Source organism: Hypanus sabinus, chromosome 7 (assembly GCF_030144855.1).
Source record: "Hypanus sabinus isolate sHypSab1 chromosome 7, sHypSab1.hap1, whole genome shotgun sequence".
Lineage (NCBI taxonomy): Eukaryota > Metazoa > Chordata > Chondrichthyes > Myliobatiformes > Dasyatidae > Hypanus > Hypanus sabinus.
In genome coordinates, this window is record NC_082712.1 from 23,987,201 (window position 1) to 24,014,263 (window position 27,063).

General features: G+C 41.8%; 1 protein-coding gene across 1 annotated transcript; it reads right to left on the minus strand.

Annotated features, from left to right (window-relative positions):
- Positions 1–137: 137 nt before the first annotated feature.
- Positions 138–26,107, minus strand: LOC132396615 (N(4)-(beta-N-acetylglucosaminyl)-L-asparaginase-like). The gene is made up of 9 exons (XM_059974307.1): positions 25,916–26,107; positions 15,875–16,028; positions 12,874–12,986; positions 8,299–8,411; positions 8,040–8,157; positions 6,811–6,886; positions 5,157–5,264; positions 3,402–3,535; positions 138–1,820 (listed from the first exon to the last, which is right to left on the minus strand). The coding sequence occupies exons 1-9, from the start codon at positions 26,100–26,102 to the stop codon at positions 1,726–1,728; spliced, it is 1,098 nt and encodes a 365-aa protein (XP_059830290.1). The 5' UTR covers positions 26,103–26,107; the 3' UTR covers positions 138–1,725.
- Positions 26,108–27,063: the final 956 nt, after the last annotated feature.

A 27,063-nucleotide genomic window follows, 5' to 3' on the forward strand; every position in this document is an offset into this window, starting at 1 on the left:
TGGTTATGTTCAATCCACACAGATGTGTATTTGATACAGATGATATGCAAAATAAAACAGCCATAGTTTTATGAAATTTATTGATTTGGTATATCGAAAGAATTTCACAAAGCCCTTATTTTTCTTCCCTATCATTGTTGTATTGTGTGTTTCAGTACCTTTTGTCCCTGATTCTTTGTCAATCTATTGCAAGTATCTATTAATAAATTTAAAAATCATCAGTTTTAAATGTGACAATATTACTAGCTTTCTTTATAATACATTTAAAAGTATAAATGGTTACTAGATATGTACTCTGTATATTATGAATTTGATTTTCTTTAGTGTTGTAACAATTGAACTCCAGTCTGATATGTCCAATTAATATCCTATTTCCACTTGCTCATCACAGAGTAGAATTATTTGGGACCAGCTGTGTACTTGAAGCTGTAGCCCCAATAGAGGACTTTCATGGATTTGGTGTGGGGTGATTTCTGATGAGCACTGAAGACAATTATAGGAATAATACTACTTCCAGGTTCCCTTCCAAAATACACATTCTAGCTTGGGAATATTTCAGTAGACTTTGCCCTAGAACCCTCCTACTACAGCATCGTAAGAGTTCCTTCCTTCACCAGAGAGCTGCAGTGTTTTATCAATTAGGAGTAGGCAATAAATACTAGCCCTGCCAGTGATACCCAGATGAATGAACTTTTAAAAGTTGTTGGCTAATCTATAGAGTACCAAAACAATGCTTAACAATTGCATTCTTCAACTACTTCCTCAATTGCCTCACTCCATTACATCAGAAGCAGACAGAAGGCAGTTTTGGTGGTACAACGCGATGATAATGTAACAAAACCATGATGATAATTAGTTTAGACAATAATTAGCAAGTAACATTACTCCCACAAGCTTGCCAGGAAATGATAACTTCCAGCAGGTGAGATACTAATTGATGCACCATCAATAACTCTTGGAGATGTGAGGCGAAACATAGGCTTTTATTGGCTGGAAGAAAGTACAAGCAGCAATTGACCACCACACTACATCCTGGAGACTGAGGCTGGGGCTCAGGCTCCAATCACCTTTATACTGGGGTCAGTGGGAGGAGCCACAGGAGCAGTCAGTGGGGGGGGGGGGGGCGTGTCCAGACAGGTATATGTAGTTCACCAGTTCACCACACTCATCAAAGTTGTCAGGACAATCCCCACTGTCCCTTACTCATGTGACATTAACTCTAACCCAAGGGTCCCAGTTGGTCAGAAACTAGCCACATTGCTTAGATGCTGTTTATGATTGAAAATATTCTTGCCACAAAATGAAACACCATAACAATCACTCTTATTGTACCGAATGTTTAAAACTCACTTCCTGAGATGAGTTAAGAGTGCAAGTGATATAATTCCCACAAAGGCACAATATCTTGATTGGAATGAGTTGGGGGAACCTAGTTTACTGAGAAGTAAGGACATGCAGTAAGATGATGGCACTAAGCATAATTACAAATATGCCACCTTGGTCAAACTGCAACACAGCAGCACATGTGATGAACAACAAATACAACATGCAATGGACACAAGCTTCATAAAGGGCTCTAAAATCTTATAAGTTTAACCTGCATGCACATAGAACACTAGGAACATTAGCAGATTTTTAAAAAAAATTGTATTTATATTCACAAGATGATTTGAGTTTCGCAAGTTGTAGAATCCTTTAGAAAATGACAAATGGATGACAGCAACTTTAAATGCAGTTCACTATCTTTTCTGAAGCTGTTGAGGGATTGTATATCATAAAATGAAACTGATCTAATGTTGAAGATTTGCTGCATGCAACACCTAAAAGAAAGAAGAAAAATTTCAGAAAAACTCATTTGCAGATAATTTACTGCATCTGAATCAGGCTTGAATCACTCTTTAAAAAAAAATGTCAAATGACCTTGAACTATATATATTTCTAAATTAGTAGAATGAACTGTTCTCAGTTTTGTGTCACACTATAAGTAAAATCATGAAACAAAATATCCAGTAGCTCAATCAGTGTCAAGAGGAAGGAGAGAAGCAGAGTTACTGTTTCAGATCAACGATTTTACTTCAGTGTCAATAACTCTAAAGTTTTCATCTAGGAGTGTACACGTACACTTCTCACAATGTTTTTAATATTCCTTTTCATTACCTTTGAAATTTCACAAGACAATACTAAGCTTTCACCAATAACATTGGTACCAAATTCAAAGAAGCATTCACCTTGTAAATGGCAATTGATGAACCAATTGGCTCACATTTCAATAGCACATATTGTTGCTTACATTCTTAGTTCAGCCTTTATCTGTGGTATGCAACTACTGTTGGGTTAGTTTTTAAATTACTCAAGATCTGAACACTCATTTGTTCAAATAATTAGCTGCAAAGGAGATACAAAAATCCTGCTTAAACTTATGCAGCAGAGTCCCTGGTTGCCTAAATTTAAGTATGTTCTTGTTGTCCTATCTCCACGTGTTGCCAACCAATTTTCAATGTAAACACTGGTGAAAACTTTAATTATTGTATCATATTTCACCATGTAATAATAGATTCATGTATTTATGATTAGCCAGTAGACAAATTACTGAACACATTATTCAGAAATAAGTTGTCACCATGCTTTAATAAAACATCAAGGTGCTTCACATTAGAATTCCTAAATAAACTTTGACACTGAATCACATACAAGAAAATGGGCCAGTGGTTACTGGAATGTATTGGCAGTTCAGAGTCAAACCAGGTTTCCCACATGAACACTGGTCCAGAACATGGTGGCCATTATACAGTAGGACTAAAGACCTTATTGTATCAGATTGGACTCTACACAAGAATAACATTCTTTGATTTCAATGGAGATGCAAGGGAGGTAGGCAAGCATCAACACAAAAAATGTAAACTTGCTATTATAAGCCATATCTGGGTACAAATGAGTTCTATTTTTATAGATGTATGTGTGTGTGCCCTTAACTCTTGATGGAGTCATCAGGGTGTTGTCATGACAAACTTTTTGCACCGATCTTTTTGGTGATTGCTCATCACACAGCGTGTCTTGGACATCTGAAACCTGACGGAGCCCATCCCTCTCCAGGTATTTTTATAGATTTCCATTCTTTTATTTTGTCAAGTAAGTACACACAAAAAAATTGCTCAATCTAACAATTATACCTCCACAATATTGTAATGAATGGCACCAAAGGCATACAAGACTGATATAAAAGAAAAGTCAGTGTCGAGATGGAAGGAAGAGAGTTCCTGCCATTCATAGGAATGGACATGTATTGAACAGAACGAATTTGAATGCCAGAACAGTTTACTCATGGTTATCTAATTTCTATATGGCTTTAGCATTTCTTCATAATACAACAATTTCAGATTAACACTATTTCAAAGACTTACCATAATTCCCTTCTGTATTAGCACAAATTAATGCCCCAAAAAAATTTGGGTAGTGCTTTTGGATTCTTCTAATAACTCTCTGACAAGCCGTGAGTGGGTCCATCCCCATTCTCATGTATTCAACTGCCTGGTAGCTTATTTGTAGGACAAAGAAAAACAATCAAATTAAGATTGAGTGAAAGTAGGAAGAAACCATGAAAGTATTTTCAAACGCTGATTTTTTTTCCCAGAACAAGCTTACCAATTTTATTTTCTGCAAAATCAGCATTTTGTATAACTAAAGGCATATTAGTTAATTAACCATAAAAAAGAATTACTCCAAAAGTTTGATCTTTGGTGGTGGTGTACTGCAGGAAGATCTACTGGAGATTTGGACCTTGCAGAATCCAATACCTGCTGACATTAACAGTGAGGTTTTATAATATTTAATCAAATAACTCATTCTCTATTAATGCCATTGCCTGTCAAAGGGTGAGATCCAATTTGTAAATACTGTATACTCAAAAAACTTAAATTCTGTTCCCTCTGCCTTTCATTCCAGAACAAACATTTTTACTACTTTCTTGTTCTAAGCCTAGACTTTCAATCCCAACTTTTTCAATGTTGAAGTCAACATTTTGCTGTTCTTTCTTCCCCCCAAGGAATTTCAAAATAAAATTGTTTGACTTCCTCACTGACTGCTGCAGTTCTACCTTCTTCCCTACAACTTCAACGAGCATCTCAAACCCAAAATCTATTTATAAACAATTAGGTATCTTGGCTCCTTTAAGAGTTTCTGCTTTTTAACTACCATTTATTAACTAATCTGCTTTCTTGTGTATGGTTAGATGTCAAATAAGGAAAGGTTCAGATCCAGCTGTGATACTCTCATCATCTAGACTCAAAGGGAGGTGATCAGTGCCAATGGAAGTAAAAGGCATGAGTTTTTTTACATTGACGCACGGGCAAGAGGACCTGCATTTTGGCATACTTGAAGAAATCTATTGAGACTTTAGGGTACTGCAAATAAATTTTATGCTATAATTAAGATTTAGAACTTAAACATGCATTTGATTCAATATATTTATGTAATCCATCAAGGAATCAAAGTGGTTTCTCTGTAAATCTGTCCTTTGTGCTAGGGAAAACAGAGTTTACAGATAAGACCCATCCCCGCCCCCCAATCCCAGGCTGGCACTGCCCACAAACACCAAGCCAGATTCCCCTCTTAGGTCAGCTGGATAGAAAAATACAAGTAAAAGTAAACAGAGCTCCTTGGCATCATTATCATTTGCATATGATATCGGTGTTCCAAGAAGTTACAGCACATGAAGTCAACGATATTGCTACATAAATGAAAACTAGCAAAAATGATCATTTTATCTCTTTGCAGTTTAATAAAGTGTAATTGCCACCCCACCCGTCCAAAACTTTCACTGATCCATTGCAAACATTCGAAGTGATTAAGATGGTATGATTTATCTCTTATGCCTGTATTAATATTTTCAGCTCTTGCCTTCTTGTAATTCATGATAAGTATAATAAAAAGCATTAAAATCTGTTATTCACGCTGTCCTTTGATTAAATAGCAGTCTTTTCTTCCCATGCCGATCATTGTGCAGAAAGATGGACACATAATTTTAGATAAAGACTGCCTCTGAGGTAGCTACAGGTCATTTTTTTAAAATCAAAATTAAGTATTTCAGCTTAACTAATAGTTCACAATCAATAAACCATATTTTACCAAATGCAAGTATAGACAAAAGTGATACTTACCTTGGAAGGAATCGCATCATAATATCACCATTTCCAGTAGCCGCTGCAGCTCCTGCTGTGCTATCGGCATAAGCACCTGCTCCAGCTATCGGTGAATCCCCTACACGGCTGGGGAAGTACAAATAGAACATCCAATAATTGCCATTTTGCACAAATTATTGTTTCTAGATATTAGATAGCATTGTTGTAAGTGGTAGAGATAGTATCCAGGTTCGACTACACAAGCAATATTAAATTAGGACCAGAATTAGGCTATTTGGCCTATTGAGTCTATTTCAATATTCCATCAAGGCTGGTTTATTACCTCTCTTAACCCTATTCTGCTTTCCCCTTGTAAACTTTGACACCCTTCCTAATCAAGAGCCTGTCAGCCTCCATTTTAAATATACCCAATGACTTGGGCTCCACAGATTCAAAACCCTCTAACTAAAGAAATTCCTCCTCATCAGGGCTGATTTAGGAATGAATATGCACCAAGATCAAGAGCACCACCAGCCAGGTTATGCTCTCTTCTCATTACTGCCATTAGGTAGAACGTACCAGTGCCTCAGGACTCACACCACCAGGTTCAAGAACAGTTACTACCCCTCAGCCATCAGGCTCTTGAACAAAAGGGGGTAACATCACTCAATTTCACACTACATCATTGAAATGTTCCCACAACCAATAGACTGATTTTCAAGTCTCACCATCTCATGTTCTCATTATTTATATTTACATTTGCATAGGTTGTTGGCTTCTGCACTCTGGTTAACCACCCTAGTTGGATGGTCTTTCATTGATCCTGTTATAGTTACTACTCTATAGATTTGTTGAGAATGCCCACAAGAAGATAAATCCCAGGGTTGTACATGTTGACATATGAACTTTGTTAATAAAATTTACTTTGAGCAGTTAAATTATGACTATAAATTACAGACTAACAATTTAATAATACATTTTAGATATACAATCCTTAATATAAAAAGTTGGTCTTGAACTTGGGATGTTCATGACAACTGCTAAGTGCTTGGGTAAATTTAACACTGCCTCAAAGCAACCTTTATCAATTAATTTAAAAGGCAATGGATCTCATCTAATTGTCCTGTAAATTTGCCATAAAGTTCCTATTTGGTGCAGGATCATACCAATTCAGTTTTCTCTCAAAACAGCATTATAGATAGGGTTTGAATCCATTTACTCATTAATCAAAGGGATCTTCATGTATGCACTGGGTACATTTGAGGGTATCAAAGCACTCGAGTGTCATCTTGTTCTATAAGTATGTTGAATGAGGCTGCTGCAGCCGGCACCAAGAGCAGGCAGCAGGCAGGGAGAGTGCAGAAGTTTGAAATTGCTCTGCTCCACTGAGGTTCATCAGGAGTTCAGTATTCCAGTAGTGATAGACTCTCAGCACAGAGACCAAACACACCAGCAAAAAGGGTGCTTGCAAAGCAGTGTCAAAACTGCAAATGGGAAAAAAAACCTTACGTACCAGTAATGCAATTCCAGCTTGGCACTGCAAGCTCTGGTTCTGTATTAATATAGACAAGCATAGCCAAAGATAGTGCAAGGAAGATTAAAAATAGTATTTGGACCAGCAGCTCCAGCTATCATAAGACCATAACATGCAGTAAGAGAAGTTGTTTACTTGTCACAAGTCATAAATACGTACCCTGGGATTTTATGGATGAGACCATTAGTCGATGTCCCTGCAGCAATAGTTCCATTTCTCTGAATCACAATCACACCTAAATTCAAAATATAGATTAAAGTGAAATCATGGATAAATTCCCCTTTTTTTAAAGATCTATACTATAAATTAAAAATACCAATCATTTTTATATCCACAAAAATAAGAAAAGGAATAACTAAAATTGAAGTAAAAGGAGATCAGTTGAGAAACTTTCCATTAGGTCGAATAATATCTTACACAAATAAAGATGGTTGCATTAACTGGAGGCCAAATCATCTTAGACCCAGGACACTCGTGCGAGAGTTCTTCAAGGCAGTATCCTATTCCATTGGCTCTGCTTACTTTTCCACCCATCCATTATAATTCCGGAAGTGAGGAAATTCACTGATGATCTCAGGTAAAATTGCATGAATCAGGAAGTAGATTACGTCCAGGTGTAGCAAGGAAATGGGTATCATTCAGTCTTATTCTGATACATGGGAAGTAAAAATACCTGGTAAACAAAGGTCACACAATACTGGCATCCTTTAGCTGTCCTTGATCGTGCATGTCAGCACCCTATCATCTGCATCATGATTAGGAGAGTGGTGGTGGGGTTTGATTACAAGAGAAAGTTGGAGGCCAAATATTCTGCAGAGTAACTCTGCAGAGCCTGAAGGGCTTGCTACCAACTCGAAAGGTAGAAGTTAGGAGTGCCATGGAATGTTTCCCGCTTAACACAAAATACTAGAGAATTCAACAGGTCAGGCAGCATCTTTCTGTTACTCTGGTTGTCCAGCATCTGCAGAATCTCGAGCTTATTAATGCTTTCAACAAAGCTCAAAATCACCAACAGCTTTCATTTGAAGCGACCTGTTTGATTGGCACTCCATCCACTGGACTATAAATTATCGCTCACTACCAGTGACTAAATAACACAATTCTATTGCGTACCATGTGCAAAACATTGCATTGGCTCACAGCTTTGACATTCAGCAGGAACTATACGAGGACCACGTTCTCCTGGCTTGGAACTGTATCACTGTTTCAGCATCACGCCTGTGTCAAGATCCTGTTACTCCTTCATTGTGGAAATGGACAAATAACTAAATCACACAGACTGCAATGGGGGCTTACCACCATCTTCCCAAAGGAAATCAGACATAAAAAGCTAGTCATGCCAGTGATAGCTAGATACCAATCAATATAGAATAATAAGAATAAATTACCAATGGTGTCATGGCTCTGAAATTTTACATGCGGTGCTAACTTTACAGGCCGTTCTGGTCCCATATCCTTCACTGGTTTGTAGGGGCCACACGAAGTTTCAGACTGTGGTGAGACATTCTGTGAAAGTCAATCATTTTCATACAGCAGATTAGCCGTCAACAGTAGGGATGGACACAATTTAACTTCAAAGCTGGCTTCCCACTTTAAGTTTGTCTAAAATATCAAGCAGCAGTTATCTTTCAAGGAAAGGGCACTTACCTTCCTGAAGTTGGGCTGGCAGTTTTGATTCAACCAGGTTGAGAACAGGGACAAAGACCGATTTGTTTTCAGATCCTCGCTGGGGAAACCCATATTTTGAGCAAAAATTGATGCTGTCAGAAAAATATTATACTTATATTAGACCTGATTTGGTTTATATGGAGTGAGGAAAAAAAAAGAGGGTTGACCTGATGATGAGGGAAACAAATAGGATAGATAGTGAGATCTTATTTTCCCATTAGCATAGATGTTTATAGCGGAGGATCTAGCTTTAAAGATCTTGAGATTTAGAGAGTCTGAGAAAGCACTTTTTCACCTAAAGGGTGACTGAACCCTGGAATACACAGTTGAGGGAATGTGGAGCAGAGGTACTCTCATATTTAAGAAGTATTTAGATGAGCATTTGAACTTTCATGGTAAAGACAACTGTGGGACAAGTACTATAAATTAATAGCATAGCCAGGGAGCCACAGTAGCATGGTGGTTAATGTGACACTATTACAGCTCAAAATGTTGGAGTTCAGAGTTCAGTTCAGGTATTCACTGTAAGAAGTTTATACATCCTTCCAGTGAACATGTCAGTCTAAAGGTGTACCAGTTAGTAGGTTAATTGGTCATTGTAAATTGTCCTGTGATTAGGCTAGGGTTAAATAGGTGGGTTGATGTGCTGCGGGGCTCATTAGCTTGGAATGACCTGTTCTGCGCTGTAGCTCTAAATAAAATAAAGGAGATTGATGGTCAGCAGGTCAAGCGGGCTGAAGGACCCGATTATACTGTTACAAGTACACGTTATTGTTTGAACATTTCAAATTCACTTAAAATATGATTTTACAAATACAGTAAAGAATTGAAGATTTTGGTTGTTTGAGAGTACTTCCCCACATAGAATAATAAGGTCTACAGCACACAAACGGGCCTCTTGGTCCACCTTGTTCATGCCAACCATGCTGCCTACCTTGGTTAATCCTATTAACCAAGATGGGTATTAAGCCCATATCCCTCTTTCCTTTTTCTGTCTAAGTATCTGTCATGTGGCAATGGTTCCAGCAACAATTGCTGTGATACACTAACTGTTACAGATTTCTAGTTCACCACCTCTACCAACTCTGACACAGCCAATTTTGCATCCAATTTACCAATACAACTCAGATCCCTTGTGCCTGAACCATCTGGACCAGGTACTATGTTAAACCTTGGGAAAAACCTTCACATCTACTGCCTCAAGAATTCAATCAGATTTGGGAAGACAGGTTCTTCCCTACCAAAAAAGAATGTTGACTCTTCCTAATCAATCACAACTCTTCCAACTGAACATAAATCTTGTGTTTTAGAGTCTTCTCCAACAATTTCCCTACCACTGGCTCATCAGCCACTAATTTTCAAGTTTTACATCTCTGCTCCTTTTGAACAAGGGGATTACACTGCCAATCTCCAGTTTTCTAGTGCTCTTATATGTGACTAATGAAGATATTAGAACCCCAGCTACCTCCTCCCTTAACATCATTAGGTGTATCCAATCAGGTCCTGGGGATGTATCCATTAATGTGTGTGAATATTTTGTCATTCCTGGTACTGAAATAATAGCATACTCCTCCTTTAACTCTCCAACCTCAACATCCTCCTCCCTGGTGAATAAGAAGTCCTCATTTAGGACCTAACTTGTATCACCTTGTTCCATACATGGGTTACCCTCTTTGATTCCTGAGAAGACCTACACAACCCTTAGCTTTCCTTGTCATATAAGCTCAGTGGGCACTTTATTAAATACACCTGCTCATTAATGCAAATATCGAATCAGCCACTCATGTAGCAGCAACTCAATGCTTAAAAACATGTAGACATGGTCAAGAGGTTCAGTTGTTGTTCAGACCAAACATTCAAATGGGGAAGAATGATTACTGGTGCCAGACAGGATGGTTTCAGCATCTCAGAAACTGTTGATCTCCTGGGATTTTCATGTAAAACTGTCTCTAGAGTAGTAATTACTAAACTTCTTATATGCTGCGGACACCTATCATTAACCGAGGGGTCCATGATCCCCAAGTTGGGAACCCCTGCATTAGAGTTTACAGAGAATGATGCAAAAAGCAAAATCATCCAGTGAGTTGCAGTTCTGTGGGAAAAAAACACCTTGGTAATAAGAGAGGTCAGAGAATGGCCACACTGGTTCAAGCTGACAAGACGATAACAGTAACTCAAAAAACCAGATGTTACAATGGTGGTATTCAGAAGAGCATCTCTGAACACAAAACACATTGAACCTCAAAAAGAATGGGCTACAGCAGCAGAAGATCATGAACATACTCAGAATGGCCACTTTATTAGATACAGGAGGTAACACTGAGTATATTCACAAAATATTTTAGGATTTTCCTTAATCCAACCTGCTTGTCCCCTAACTCCACCCCTACCACTCCCCTGCCTGGTTCCATCTGCCTATCATTCATCAACATTCCTCCTCCAGTATCACCGGCTGGCCCTTGCCTCACACCTCCCACTCTTCTCTTTATAATGGCCATCTCCCCTTCCCACTCTCATTCGTGATGCAGGCTGTCAACCAGAAATGTCGACAATTCTTTTCCTTTCCATATATGCTGCTCGATCTGCTGAGGTACTCTAATAGTTTACATTTACCTCCTGAATCATATTTGCTAAAGTTACTTTATGACTCCTTTCTACCTTCCTTATTTTTTTTTTGCTTTTAAATACCTCCCTCTCATCAGATTTGTTTTCCTCTTTATTCATTATTTACCATGTGTACATCAAGACACACAATGGAAGTCTGCCTTTGCTGTCACTTTGCTGCACACTTGAGTGCTCGGGGTGGGTGCTGATGCTTTTTGTTTTGCTGGTGTGGTAGGGGGATTGCTGCTTGCTGCCGCTTACATGTGGGATGGAGGGGAGCTGGTGGCGGGAGAAAATGTCATTCATTCTAGAAGGGCACTCATGTTTTTCATGAATGGGTGCAAAGAAAAAGCATTTCAAGATGTATATTGTATACATTTCGCTGACATTAAATGTACCTCTGAAACCTTTGAAATGCACTGCTTGTGTAAACAACCAGAATAATCTAAGGATACAATAATATGCCCATGATGTTCAGCAGAACAACGACAACGACAAAACAAGCCTCTTTCCTCCCTCCCAGACAGACAGACACACACGCACACACACCTGGAATAGCTGCTTCCAATCTACCTCTCCCAGGTCTTGTCCTATACCATTAAAATCCACCTTCCCTCAGATTGGGGCCCTAATTCAAGGGCTAACTTTATCTTTCCAAATGACAGTTTTGAACTTGATCACACAATGGTCATTGTACACAAATACACTTCAATCACTTGCCCATTTTCATTCCCTAATATAAAGTTAAGCCACTGCCCTAGTATGTCTCTACATATTATTTGGCACAAACTAGATGGGCTGAATGGCCTGGCTCTGAGCTATAGTACTCAATGACACAGAAACAGGACCTTTAGCTTATCAGTCCATGCCAAACCATTACTCTGCCTTAGTGCCATTGACCCACAGTTGGATTATAGTTCTCCATACCCTAGAAACAGGACTGATGAAGGGTCTTGGTCTGAAACATCCACCGTTTACACTTTTCCATAGACGCTGCCTGACCTGCTGAGTTCCTCCAGCATTTTCTGTGTGTGTTGGGTGCAGACTTTCATTGATTCTATTGTGTTTCTTGTATTTACCGTGAATGCCCAAAAGAAAATGAATCTCAGAATTGTATAGAGTGACATAGATGTACTTTGATAATAAATTTACTTTGAACTTTGAAGAAGGTTATACATCATCACAAAATGAGTCTTGTCCAAAGAACGCTCAACCCGAAGTTGCTGCCAATGAGCAGCAGCTGTAGGAAGAAAGGAATTCCTATTGTTTCAGGTTGAAACCCAAGACCAGGTCACTCTGCCTCTCACAGAATTATTTATTACTAGTTAAGTTACAATTCATCTCCTTACAATACTGATTTTTAGAGTGGACTCCCAGACATTAATTAATTCTGGGAACTTTAACAAAATCTAAATTCCTTTATAGCCAGAAAAATGAAGTTCCTGGTCCCAGTGCTTCAATACTAAAAGCTAATGTAGTTTAATAAACTGGGTCAGAGAAATTTAAAAAACACTTCTTATTTTTAATGCAGACAATTCATCGCTTTAGAGACTAAAAGGATATTAAGTTATTTTTTATTTGAATATATCTATTTCTGAATTTATCATTTTAAGCACCTTTCAAGCTGTCAGCCATGGTTAATAAGCAGCACTCACACTGAGCCAGAGGTCTGAATATAATTCCTAGTTGGGACAGTACAATGCAATACTTAGCCTGCACAGAATAGAAGAAATGTTGGTATGTTGGAGTGTCTATTAGAATCAAGGTTCAATCTGGAAAGCTTAAAAGATCCCAAGGCACTATTTCAGTGAAAAGCTATTAAGAATATCAAGCCCTGTTTAACTTTAAAATCCTCAATAAACGTTACAGGCAAATTATAAAGTCTTGCTGCATGCATATCCCACCCACTTTACCCAAGAGCAATGTGAATCAATAACAGCAAGGGATTACCTGACTCCCCTACCAACAGTGAATGAGTGGTATGCTCCATCACTGCCCGAGCTACACTAATCGCACTCTTAATCCTTCGAAGGTTTCCAACTCCGCCAACCTCAATCGTGTCACTGGGGATGCAAAATGAAGATGAATCACGATGATGAGTCGGAGGATGAACTTTTGTGGCCTGACCTTCCCTCTGTGGTCAAGCTTGGCTATTGTCCTCCCATTCTTAGCTTCCAAACTTCAAAATGGAGACAGAGGCAAGAAGATGGTGTAGAAACACAAGAGGCTGTATATGCTGGAAACTGATAAGAAAGGAAGGTGATAAATGGATCCAGATCGTGGAGGGATGATGGACAGATGGACCTAGTTGGTTAGGAGACCCAGTAGGTTAAATTTGTGGGTGATAGGCAGTTGGAACCAGGTAGAGGAAGGGAATAAGACTGAGTAATGAGGAGTGGCAGGTTTACAGTAAGAGGTCCAAGTCTTAATGTATTAAACAATCAGGGAGTGATTGGTTTCTGGAATAAACTGCCAGAGGAAGTAGTGTAATCAGATACAATTACCTGCTTTCAGAGACATTTAGACATACATTAAACATTGTGATCTCCAAATCTGGCAAATGGAATTAGTGCAGTTGGCTGTAAAGATCAGCATGACATGGTGGTGCCACTTCAGTGTGTTATGTCTCTAATACAGGGTTTCCCAACCTGGGGTCCATGGCATAAAAAAAAACATTGGGAGCCCCTGATCTATAACAACAACCAAGCTCCACAGCCACCTGGGACAGAAAACTCCAAATATGGCCTGCTCCCCTCACTTCCAACTCCAACCCCTTTTTTGTGCTTCTGTACTCCCTGGTCCTTGATTCCTCAGTTGGGGGAAGTATCCTTCCCACTTCTTAAAGGTCTTGACTGGCTGAAACTGAGAGCTCTCTACATTTGGATAAGGCAAGTATAAAGTGAACTGAATTACTAAATTCTTCCAGCAAACCTGAGGAATTAAATAGTTAAATAATCTTAAGACTAATAAGCAAGTCACTAATAGAAGGTAGCTGAAATTATTAGATGTACTGTAGATTAGACACGTCTTTCATTGAAGAAATCTGATATTGTTCCATCAAGCTCTAATCATGGCTCCATACTCACAAACAGGGCTGATTATAACCATATAACCATATAACAATCAGAGCACAGAAACAGGCCATCTCGGCCCTCCTAGTCCGTGCCGAACTCTTAATCTCACCTAGTCCCACCTACCCGCACTCAGCCCATAACCCTCCACTCCTTTCCTTTCCATATACCTATCCAATTTTACCTTAAATGACACAACTGAACTGGCCTCTACTACTTCTACAGGAAGCTCATTCCACACAGCTATCACTCTCTGAGTAAAGAAATACCCCCTTGTGTTTCCCTTAAACTTCTGCCCCCTAACTCTCAGGTCCTCTCGTTTGAATCTCCCCTACTCTCAATGGAAACAGCCTATTCACGTCAACTCTACCTATCCCTCTCAAAATTTTAAATACCTCGATCAAATCCCCCCTCAACCTTCTACGCTCCAATGAATAGAGACCTAACTTGTTCAACCTTTCTCTGTAACTTAAGTGCTGAAACCCAGGTAACATCCTAGTAAATCGTCTCTGCACTCTCTCTAATTTATTGATATCTTTCCTATAATTCGGTGACCAGAACTGCACACAATATTCTAAATTTGGCCTTACCAATGCCTTGTACAATTTTAACATTACATTCCAACTTCTGTACTCAATGCTTTGATTTATAAAGGCCAGCGTTCCAAAAGCCTTCTTCACCACCCTATCTACATGAGACTCCACTTTCAGGGAACTATGCACTGTTATACCTGGTAGCCAAACAATTTCAACAGTAAACTCATGGATAGGTAATGAAAGATATATTAATTCTCAGTGAGGTCCAAATCCTGCACAATTGGGAATGACAGCAACCTCTTGGACCTACTGGGCCTTTTGGAAATCAGTAAAGTTTGGTGGATTGGACTCATGGTTATGGGTATTCTATTGAGGTGATTAAGTTAGATCCTGTCGAGATCCAACAAAATATTTTTATTTTGAAATCTTATTTTACCTTTCACATACACATTTGTAGGAAGTTGATGGATTCCTATAAACACCTTTTAAGTAGGACAATTTGTAGACTTTGAGGGATTGCTGACAAAAGCTTACATAAGAAAAGATATCACTTGACAAGAAGTGGGGACACAATCAATCTGACATTATTTCCAGGTGAAATTAAGTAGTTTGAGGACCTCATGGAGACAAGGAATGCACTCCCTGGGAATTTAAAAATGGAAGGCCAAAGAACAGAGTAAAAAGCCATCTTTGCAAAAGGTGACAAAACAAGATTTGGAAAGATAGCAAAATCAGGTCGCAACTAGCAACGAAAGACAAATATTTAGCTCCCCATAATCCCATTAAATGGGAATGGATAAAATACAGACCACCGTGATCTAGTAATAACCGTACACAGGCAAAAGACAAGACCAAATGACTGTTTAAAGAGAGGGTGCAGAGTGATCATTTTATTACCTACCTCAAAATAAAGAGTGGCATTCCTATTGCACCTTTCACATCCCTCACAGAATAAATGCAAAACATATGGGGCAGCACGGTAGCATATTGGTTAGCACAACACTTTACAGTACAGGTGACCCGGGTTCAATTCCCGCCACTGCCTATAAGGAACTTGAATATTCTCCCCATAACCACTTGGATTTCCTCTGGGTGATCCAGTTTCCTCTCACAACCCAGATCCTGTTGGTGGGTTAATCGATCATTGTAAATTGTCCCATGATTAGGCCCTGATTAAATCAGGGAATTGCTGGGTGGTGCAGCTCGAGAGGTTGGAAGGGCCTATAATCTCTCTATCTTAATAAATAAATCAATAAACATTCGACAGGGCTTTACAACATTATTAGCCATAAGAACGAGTAAATGTGCTTCACTCTATGCATAACTGCAAGTTCCATTTCTTACCCATTCATTATCAGTGCATCCAACGTTGTCTCACCGATTTCATCGGGACTTCCTCCATATCCTACAGTGCCACGGCACTGGTCAATCTCACATTGGCTGCAACCTTTCTCCACTGCATCCAGTGCCGATCCACCACTCATAAGAGTCTTCCATGCTAATTGCAATAAACACGCTATTTATTTTAACCTCTCTAACGAGCAGTAATGACATAATCTAAATTATTATTAACATTTACACTTGGAGGTGAGGTTTAGTTGTTTTATGAGAATATGTGTATTCTTTATAATATTAAGGTAGAAATAAATTTTTAAAAATCTGAACGATAAAGAACATGCTGAATATCACTGAAGAAGTACTTCTAGCTCTAGCAGAGCAGATTCAATGGGCCAAATGGCCTAATTATGCTGCTGTTCCACAGTTGTATGGTTAGGAAGAAACTAATTTCTAGTCAGTAACATTATACAACAACATCAGTGTGCTGTACTCGATCCAAAAGTCCTATTCAGGTCAATGGAAACAATTTAAGGCAGAGTACAACAACCAACGATGCAGCACATTGAACGGGGGTGATGTTTTCTACAAGAAAAACTGATGAGTTGACAAGTTCCTCTCATTCTCCTCCTGATACTCCATCCAGTATGGTATTGCAAACAAGAGAATGTCAGAGAGGAGGGTAGGGAACACAGTGACTGGCGGACACCAACATTTTAGCAAGGAATTGGGAACAGCAGGTTTGCAACACCTGTTGTTTAGAAAAAGCCATGGATAATATTTAGCTGTCTTTTTATTTTAAACTCAGGTAGTCAGTCTAGAATATAAAGGCAAGGATGCAATGCTGAGGCTTCAGGAGGTATCTACCAGGCCGCACTTGGAGACTGAGAGTAGTTTTAGAGTACTTGTCTAAGAAAGTCTGTGCTGGTATTGGACATGGTCCAGAGGAGGGCCACAAGAATTCTCCTAGAAATTAAAAAGCTGATATATAAGGAGCGTCTGGTAGCTCTGCGCTTGTACTCTCCAGGATTTAGAAGGAGGAGGAAGGATCTCATTGAAACTTATTGAATATTGAAAGACTGAAATAGAAGGGATGTGGAGAGGATGGGGGAAGTCTAGGACCGGAAGGCACAGCCACAGAATAGAAGGTGTCCCTTTAGAACAAAGATGAAGAGGAATTTCTTCAGCCAGATTGTGGTGAATCTGTGGAATTAACTGCAACAGACAGCTGAGGAAGCTAAGTCATTGGGCATACTTAAAGCAGAAGTTGAAAGGTTTTGATTAGTAAAGCCGTCAAAGATTATGGAGAGAAGACAGGGGAATGAGGTTGAGCGGGGTAATAAATCAGCTATGTACACGCCCTTACTATTTTTTGACTTCTTTTGCACTTAGTTTTATATATATTTCTTATTGTAACTCATGTCTTTTTAAATTATGTATTGCCATGTACTGTTGTACCAAAACAGCAAATTTCACAACATATGCAAGTGATATTAATCCTGGTTCTGATCGCGTGGAATTCTCTGCCCTAGAAGATTCCTGGCCTGTTCTTAAACTGGTTAGTTGAAGTTGCTGAAGGTCCTGAAAGCTGTTCTTCATCTTGAACTGGGCTTCAATGGAAGACACCGACGGGGATGCTGATAGAAGCCATGAGCAAATGCATGCTCACAAGTCACCCTTGCACACTGAAGAGTTGTGCTCCGCAAGTCCTCGGGAGAAACAGAGTAGATACTGGAACTGTGAAGCAGGATGTCCCAGATAATGAAATGGCAAGAGGGTTCCAGAAATGCCATAGCACTGAATTTGGCAGATGATCTACTGAACATACAGCCAAGAACAAATAGAAACCTGTCTTGGGTGGGGGAAGAGGGCAGAAGTCACATGAAGTGGAGATGAAGTCGTCAACTGCAGTTTCAGAAAAAAAATTCAAAAGATTTCCAAGAATATTGTCAGGACCTGAGTTAGAGGGGTTGGGCAGGCTGAGACTTCAGTCACTGGAATGTAGAAGTCTAAGTGGTGACCTCATGGAGGTGCATAAATCCACAAGCTATGTAGATATGGTGAATGCACACAGTCTTATATGGGATCAAAAGCTAGTGGGCAGAGGTGTAAGGTAAAGGTTGTAACAGAGGCCACTGTGTATATGGAATAAGCTGTCAAGGGAAGTGTTGAGGCAGCTACAAAAGGGTAATAGTCATAGAATATCCTTTGGCCCATCTAATCTGAGCCAAACAGTAACAACTTCTACAAGATATCTTCAGTAGTACATGGAAAGGAAAGGTTTCAGAGGGATAAGGATATCAACCAAACACAGGCAAACAGGACTGACTTAGGTCAGCATGCATGAGTTGGGTCAAAGGGCCTGTTTCTGTCTTGCATTAACTCGTAACATCTGAAGCACTGTTGTGGAAAATCTAAAAACAAAGCAGATAAGATGGAGAGAAAAAAAGCTTGGAAAGTGGATTGAAATCCTTTAAGAAATATCCTAAGCACAGTTGACCTGTCCACAATGGGAATCAGTAGACTTGGACTAGATAATGTTCTCTGACTTATGCAAAGAAAAGAGCCAAATATGGACCATGTATTTAGCAACTCAGACTGAAGATTGACACAACAGATATTGGCATCTTCTCTTCTTTTCCAGTCCTGAGGAAGGGTCTCGGTCCAAGGCATCAACTGTTTATTCATTTCTATTGATGCTGCCTGACCTGGTGAGTTCCTCTAGTATTTTGCTAAAGATAATAATTGTTCAGTTAATGGGGACAAATAAAGATTGTACAAATGAACAAAAAGGTTATTGTGGTCCCGGGCCAGTATTTGTGCTGTGGGACTCGTGATTTTGTTTTTGGCTCTGTATAAAATCAGAAAAAAAAACAAATGTCACCAAACAAAAAGAATAAAAACTACGCAATGTGCTGGTTTGCAATCATTACTCCGTTAAAGGTAAACAATCCAAACTAACTGCACAAAGGACACAAGTTTCTAATGATTAAACACAGAGATGTACATCCTGCTTATTATCTTTTGTAACTTCAAAACACTAAACTTATTCAAAGGAAGACACAAGAGTCCAAAATGTGAATACAACTTTGTGTTTTACTTCAAGTGCATGTATCGCATATGTAATTGACATATTTTACATATAATCTGTAATAAATTTAAGGAACAAGACTGCTTACTCAAACACTACTGAAATATTAAAAACACAACACTCCTCCGTGCTTAGTTATAAACTCCAGCTCAATATAGAATACATCTCAACTATATACACTGTATACTATATAATACAACTACCATATACAAACATCCACAGCATAGTATATTTTAAATTGTCCCGTTCAGGCCTAAAGGTTTAATTGCCGTGGAGGCTTTCATACTTTTGTGAGATATAGTCTTTACTTAGCAGGTGAGACTTGTGGCTGTGATACAATCTTAGGTTCTGGGGCCAATCCATGGTGGTTGTAGGAGTTGATTCTGGGACTGCAGGAAGTGGTTCTGACAGCAAAAGTCACCTTTCTTCTCTAAGAATTGACTCTGTTCTCCTCAACTGATTGAGGTGTTGCCTCCGGATGATATCAGACACTATCTCCACTGTGTATGAGAGTAGACTAGTTCAGTCCTTAATCTTTCCAAGTACCTACTGTTGGTCACCACTGTAGTCCCTCGCCAGAACTGCTTGTCCTGGAGTGAAAGATCAAGCTTCCGAGCTGGAGTAGTCTTCAGCTTGTCTCTGCTGTATGTCCCGCATACTCCGTCTGAGATTAGGCTTGAGGAAACCCAAGCTTGAGCACGTGGGGTGACCCAGGAACAGCAGAGCTGATGAGGTGTTGGTTATGGAGTGTGCTGCATTATGATATGCAAGGAGGGAATCGGCGAGCTTCCGGTTCAGTGTTAGTGAAGTGCGTTCTGCTGACATTGCTCACAGTGCATTCTTCAGACTCTGGACAAAGCTTTCCACCAAATCATCTGTAGCTGGGTGGTACAGTGCAGATGTAATATGTTTGATTTCATCACATCAGCAGTTTTCAAGGCTGTAGTGGAGGCTACCAGGAATACTGGCCACTTTGTAGCTGCACCTACTACTACGAAGAAGTACGTATCCAGGATTGTTCCAGCAAAATCAACATGGATCCTCTGCCAGGGCAATGCAGAACATTCCCAGGGATAGAAAGGCTCTGTTCTTGGAAACTTGTGCACATTTGGCATCCCATACGGTGCATTGAAAGCTGCTCTATCCGCTGATTTACCCCAGACCACCAGACAAAGCTCTCATTTTAACCATGACCAGCATGTAGCTCCTCCAGCACTACCTCTTGGCTTGGATGGTACAATAGCTCTCAATCCCCAAAGGAGGCGACCACCATCAAGGGCCAGTTCAAAAAAAAAAGGGGGGATCTTGAGTTTCTGCTAGAAATTCCAGCCACTTTGGGTGACCATGCAGATCTGAGAGCGTGAGGTCATTATTGGTTTCCCTCTGGATTATCTCTACCATAACAAGGCAGCTTTTGATTTGCGTTGGGGAGAATATGTCAAGAGGAGTTTTTTTTTGTAAATTTTTCAAGTATTCTCTTTTCTGACAGACAGTCAATCAGCATTTCCACAGCTAGTTGTCCTCTAGATTTCAATCCTGCAATAGTGTCCTCCAAAAATCAGAGCCCATTTCTGCACTTGTGCTGCTGCTGTTAGAGGAACATATTTCTGTAGATTGAAAATGGACACTAGTGGTTGATGAGCAGAAATGAAGGTAAACACTCTCCCATACAAGTACTGGTTTAAAAGGTTTTACACCCCAAACCAGACTCAAGCCTTGTCTGTCAATCTGTATGTAACTTTTCTCAGCAGTGGTAAGGGAACTTGATGCAAAGGGTATGGGACGTTTACTTCCATCACTCATTAAATGTGACATGACTATGTAGGTTTTTGCAAATAAAACGGCAGAAGAATTTTAAGTTTATGGGAAATGGTAACATCTCTTTTAGTGTCAACCAGATACAGAGCATAAAGTGCAGTAAAAAAAATTCACTTCATTGTGTCAGAGCAGCCTGTCAAAGTGAACCACAGCTCAATGTCAGTGGCTGTGATTACGCATGTTTTCACCCATTACCTTTACCTTACACGTGCCTCCCCAACCGCCCAGAATTCACCAAAACCAGTCTTGTGAGTCTGTCTGGAACTCAGAGAAGCCGCCCGGCTCCGGTCCTGTGTTCCGTGGGTGGACTCACTGCAGGTGCCTCTGGCTCATCTGTACATCAACATGCTCTGTCATGACACTAGCAGCACGGTAGAGGAATCCTCCAAATCTTGGTGGGCCAGTTTAAGATGATCTACCAAAATACATTCAGGTTTATCCATTCCAAAACATACAATGGGCCATCGCAAGGGGGTTTAAAGGGACGTGTGTGTGCATCATGGCGCGTGAAAATAATAAGAGCGTAGGTCAACGGGAACCCAAGAGTGCTGTACGCCTTGATGGGAGGTAGGAGCAAAGGAAAGGGATTTACTGAGGAGGGCGGAAGGTGCTGAGGTCAACCAGGTGGTTGTGGCGTCAGGAATAAAATCACCTGGTACTTGTAACAGCTGCCTATATACCAACCCAACCATGTACAACTGTAGGTCCTCCTTTGGAGCCACTCTGAGCCCCAGCAGGACCCACGGTAGAAGATCATGCCAACGCTCCTCCATCAAGGAAGCCTTCAGGGCAGCCTTTAAGGAGTAGTGAAACCACTCGCACAGACCATTGGACTGCACTTGATATGCCATGGTGTGTTGTAGCCCAATGCCAAGGTTCTGGGACATTGCAGCCTGGAGGTCTGGTGTGAATTGGGGACCAGTGTCGGATCAAAACGAGCAACCCAGGCGTTGATGAGAGATGACCTCTGGCCACCTAGTGGTACAGCCCACCACGGTAAGGAGGTGCATGAAACCATGGGAGAGGGGAAAGAGGACCAACCAGGTCCGCATTGACATGGTCAACTCATGGTTTAGGGATCTCAAAAGGCCCAAACATGATGGTTAATTTTTGCCTGCTGGCAGGCCACACAGGTTGCAATCCAATCACGCACATTCATCCAAGGCCACGTCAAACAAACTTCGGTGCAATCAGTTTCCGTGAGGCTTCCTGCCTATATGCCGAGCGGCCATGAGTTGAGTCAAAAACAGGCTGTCTCTAGTTTGCAGGCACTATGGGGCAAGAGTGACCAGTTGAGACGTCGCACAAGAAGGAAACCTCAGCTTCCCCGAACTTCATGTGTATAAGATGATGAAAGGCATTGATCGTGTGGATAGCCAGAGGCTTTATCCCAGGGCTGAAATGGTTTATCATGAGAGGGGGCACAGTTTTAAGGTGCTTGGAAGTAGGTACAGTATAGAGGATATGCCAGGGGTAAGATTTTTTTTTAAACATAGAGAGTGGTGAGTGCGTGGAATGTGCTGCTGGCAACGGTGGTGGAGGCAGATATGATAGGGTCTTTTCAGAGACTCCTGGATTGGTATGTAGAGCTTAGGAAAATAGAGGGCTATTGGGAACCCTAGGTAATTTCAAAAGTAAGTACATGCTGTGCCAAACATTGTGGGCCGAAGTATCACACTGTAGTTTTTCTATGTTTCTATGTTTTCTAATGTCAGCCAACTGCAGGCCCGTAACTGCTGCTAGGTAAGCCTAGAGTCGTCATGGCAGTAGTCATAAGCCTAGACGAGTCAGTAGTCATGCCGGCATAATCTACCCCAATGTGTATGGTCTCAATGGATGGCCTTGAGAGGCAATCAGCCACAGCGTTATTTTTCCCCTTGATGTGCTGCACGTCAGTCAGGAACTTGGATATGTTGGCCAGGTGGCATTGCTGCCATGCAGACTAAAGTTCTGATATTCTGGACATTGCGTGCACGAGGGGTTTGTAGGTCAAATGTGAAGTGGCGACCCTCTGGTAGAAAACGAAAATGGCGGAGAGCCAACTAGAGACCAAGAAGGTGACAGTCAAACATGCTGTACTACCTTATGGGGGAACGGAGCTGCTGGCTGAGAAAGGCAAGCAGCTGCCATACACCTCCGACCAACCGTTCGTGCACAGCACCCACGGCATAGTCTGAAACGTCAGTAGGGATGACTATAGGTGTGTTAGGGAGCAGGTGCACCAGTAGCGTTGCATTGGAAAGAGCCCGTTTGCTGTCATCAATTGCTCTGCTCATGTCCACTGACCAGTCAGGCATGGGATTAGGTGCATTGCCTTGAAGGGCACTGTACAAGGGGAGCATACGTTCAACAGCTTGTGAAATGGTAATAGAAATTCACCATACCTAAAAACTCCTGCAGTTTTTTTTTGTGGTGTGGGGTGGTGGGGAAATTATTGAGGGGGGGGGGAGGTTGTGGGTTGCACCTTCTGTGGAGGTGTGATGGCTGAGAAAATCAATGGTTGACCACCCAAACTGGAACTTAGCAGGGTTAATAATCACCTATTTTGCCTTAAGTGCTCGAAAAGCATGTGGAATTGTGATAGGTGTTCGGGTTTGGATGTACTGGCAACTGGTATGTCATCCAGGTACACAAAAAGAAAAAAAAAAGTACTTTAGTAGAGAGACCATCAGCCGCTGTAAAGTCTGAGCTGCAATTTTCAGCCCAAACAGCATGTTCAGAAACTCAAAGAGGCCAAACGGGGTTATCACAGCCATTTTGTGGATGTCCTCCAAGCAAACTGGCACTAATTAAATCAACTTCAAAAAAAAAACTAACTTTCCGGCTAAGCATGTCAAAAAGTGCTGGATGTGTGGAGCCGGATAACGAAAAGGGGTGGTGACCTCAGTAATCACCATAGGGGTGGCAACCACCAATGCGCTTAGGGAACATGTGAGGGGGCAAAGCCCAGGGGCTATTTGACCTGCAGATAATGCCAAGCCTTTCCATGCTGGCAAACTCAGCCTTTGCGGTTGCCAGCTTTCTACATGGACCGGCAGACCAGATGTGGAAATGTGGTGCTCGACCACATGTATTGTGACTGCAGGCTTGATGAGGTTTAGGAATTCTCCCAGGAGTCGAGTAAATGCTCATGCAGTAGTGGTGCATGCGCTTGAGAGTCATTATGAGGAACTTACTGGGGGAGCAGGGTAACAGCCCAAAGTCCTTAACATACACAAGCCAGCAGTTCTTCAGATTAACTAACAGTCCTTGAGCATACAGGAAATATGTGCAAAGCAGAGGTCTAGCCAATTTAGCCAGGACATAGTCCAATGTGTAACGTGGTCCATCAACTCTGAAGGCCGAGCATCCCCAACAAGGAAAGCAAAATTTTTTGCACTCCGATAGTCTAATAGGGGCATTGATCATGTGGATAGTCAGAGGCTTTTTCCCAGGGCTGAAATGGTTGCCACAAGAGGACACAGGTTTAAGGTGCTGGGGAGATGTCAGGGTAAGTTTTTTTACGCAGAATGTTGATGCGTGGAATGGGCTGCCAGCAACGGTGGTGGAGGTGGATATGATAGGGTCTTTTAAGAGATTTTTGGATAGGTACATGGAGTTCGGAAAAATAGAGGGCTATGGGTAAGCCTAGTAATTTCTAAAGTAGGGACATGTTCGGCACAACTTTGTGGGCCGAAGGGCCTGTATTGTGCTGTAGGGTTTCTGTGTTTCGATGTAATTGGTGAATCTTCAGCGTCCGGTATTTATCACATTCAAGCAAACCCACAATGTTCACTGCCATGGAACTACCGAGCAACGCTACCACCTAGTAATATCTGCTGCCTCGCAGCGCCAACTGGACCTCGGCTTGCACTGGCCAAGCGGCGGCATTTTGAAAGACTCGTAAATCAACGGCAGAAGTGTTTTACATAAAGGGCGATTTTTTAAAAACGTTATTACGTCATCACGTCAGACCAGCGTCGGTGGTTGTGAGTTTTGTATGTTTCGATCCCTGATGTTACCGAATAACGGTACCATGAGGGGAGGCATCCCAGACAAACTTCACTGCGGATTGTGGTGAACTCTGTGCCTGTCTGGACATGCCCCCTGCTGACTGCTCCTGTGGCTCCTCCCACAGGCCCCTGTGGACACGCCCCCTGCTGACTGCTCCTGTGGCTCCTCCCACAGAACCCTGTGGACACGCCCCCTGCTGACTGCTCCTGTGGCTCCTCCCACAGACCCCTGTGGACACGCCCCCTGCTGACTGCTCCTGTGGCTCCTCCCACAGACCCCTGTGGACACGCCCCCTGCTGACTGCTCCTGTGGCTCCTCCCACAGGCCCCTGTGGACACGCCCCCTGCTGACTGCTCCTGTGGCTCCTCCCACAGACCCCTGTGGACACGCCCCCTGCTGACTGCTCCTGTGGCTCCGCCCACAGGCCCCTGTGGACACGCCCCCTGCTGACTGCTCCTGTGGCTCCTCCCACAGGCCCCTGTGGACACGCCCCCTGCTGACTGCTCCTGTGGCTCCTCCCACAGAACCCTGTGGACACGCCCCCTGCTGACTGCTCCTGTGGCTCCGCCCACAGGCCCCTGTGGACACGCCCCCTGCTGACTGCTCCTGTGGCTCCTCCCACAGGCCCCTGTGGACACGCCCCCTGCTGACTGCTCCTGTGGCTCCTCCCACAGACCCCTGTGGACACGCCCCCTGCTGACTGCTCCTGTGGCTCCGCCCACAGGCCCCTGTGGACACGCCCCCTGCTGACTGCTCCTGCGGCTCCGCCCACAGGCCCCTGTATAAAGGCGATCTGAAGCCTGACGCTCGGCCTCAGTCTCCAGGACATAGTATGATGGTCGCTCACTCCTGGTTCCTTCTTCCAGTCAATAAAAGCCGGTATCTCGCCTTACGTCTCAGTGTGAGTTATTGATGGTACATCACGGATCATCATCGGTCAATAGTGTCGGACGTCACTGTTTCTTTTACCTTTTTAAAAACCACCTCACCGCATTGTCTATTGCCATTTCTTCTGCGTATATCCAGTAATTATTTACATTAAGAACAAAAATGATTACTCAAACGATATATTACTCTTACACTACTGAAACATTAAACGCATAACAGGGCTGTTCACGGACGGCGAGGCGGCAGCCCCGGGCACTCACCCTGCTCCGCAGCGTCGTGGTAGGGCCAGGTAATGAGGACGAGGGGCCGCTGGGCGGCCGCGACCCAACACCAGATGCTGAGCAGAAGCACCAGTGGAGCTCGGCCCAGACAGCCCATGGCGGTGAGTTCCGAGTCCCCTCTCCAGCAGAACCGGCGTGTGCAGAGCTGTTTCATGGGTTTGGTCATAAGATCTACACGCAAGGAAGGACCACCCCTTCAACACCGAACAAGTGTTAATCTGCATTATATACTTTATTGCAAACGCGGTATTACCAACACAAGTTAATTTGCTTTGGTTACACTTTTTATATTCTTTTCCATTTGAATATTTTCCCTCCGCCATCAAATATCTGAATCAATGAACACGATATCGCTATTACACTTTCGCGCTGTTTATTTATTGTAGCCCTTAGTATACTGTATTTTATTTCTTGCACAGCACTGCTGCCACAAAACAAGTTTCACAATGTAAACCAGTGATAATAAATCGGGGCTTTCAATGGACATTAAGTTCTTGTTCGAAGCACAAGTGCCGGTTGTCCTGTGGAAATGTGAACCTTATCTGAGAACTGATTGTTGTAAGGAATGATAATTATCTGAGGACTGATTGTTGTAAGGAATGATACTTTCTACATTGTTTTCTTACGGCAGAACAGAGCATGCTAAGACTGCACATACCAACTAATGGAAGCAAGGGCGAATTGGTTCTAAAACTTAAGGGGGGGGTGGCGGAAACTCTATTTGTACTCTTGTACAAAAATCACTGAAAGTTAACAATTGAGTCCAGCTGGCAATTCAGAAGGTCAATTGTATGTAGATGTTTGTTGAGCTGTACTGCGTGCTTGTGTCGACCTGCCAGGAAATGCATTGGGCGGTATCCATGTACTATATAGCTGAAAGATAATTAAACTTGATTTGATTGTTGATTTGAATTTTTCATCCCAAATGGATTTGGGTCCAAGAGTCTGCAGATCCTGACATCTGGTCCGGCAAACAATCTGCTGGAGAAACTCAGGAGGGTCTACAGATGCTGGAAATTTGGAGCAAAACACACTAAACGCCATTGGAACTCAGCAGGTCAGGCAGCGTCCATGGAGGGAAATTAATTGTCAATGTTTCAGGTGGACACCTATCATCAGGACTGGAA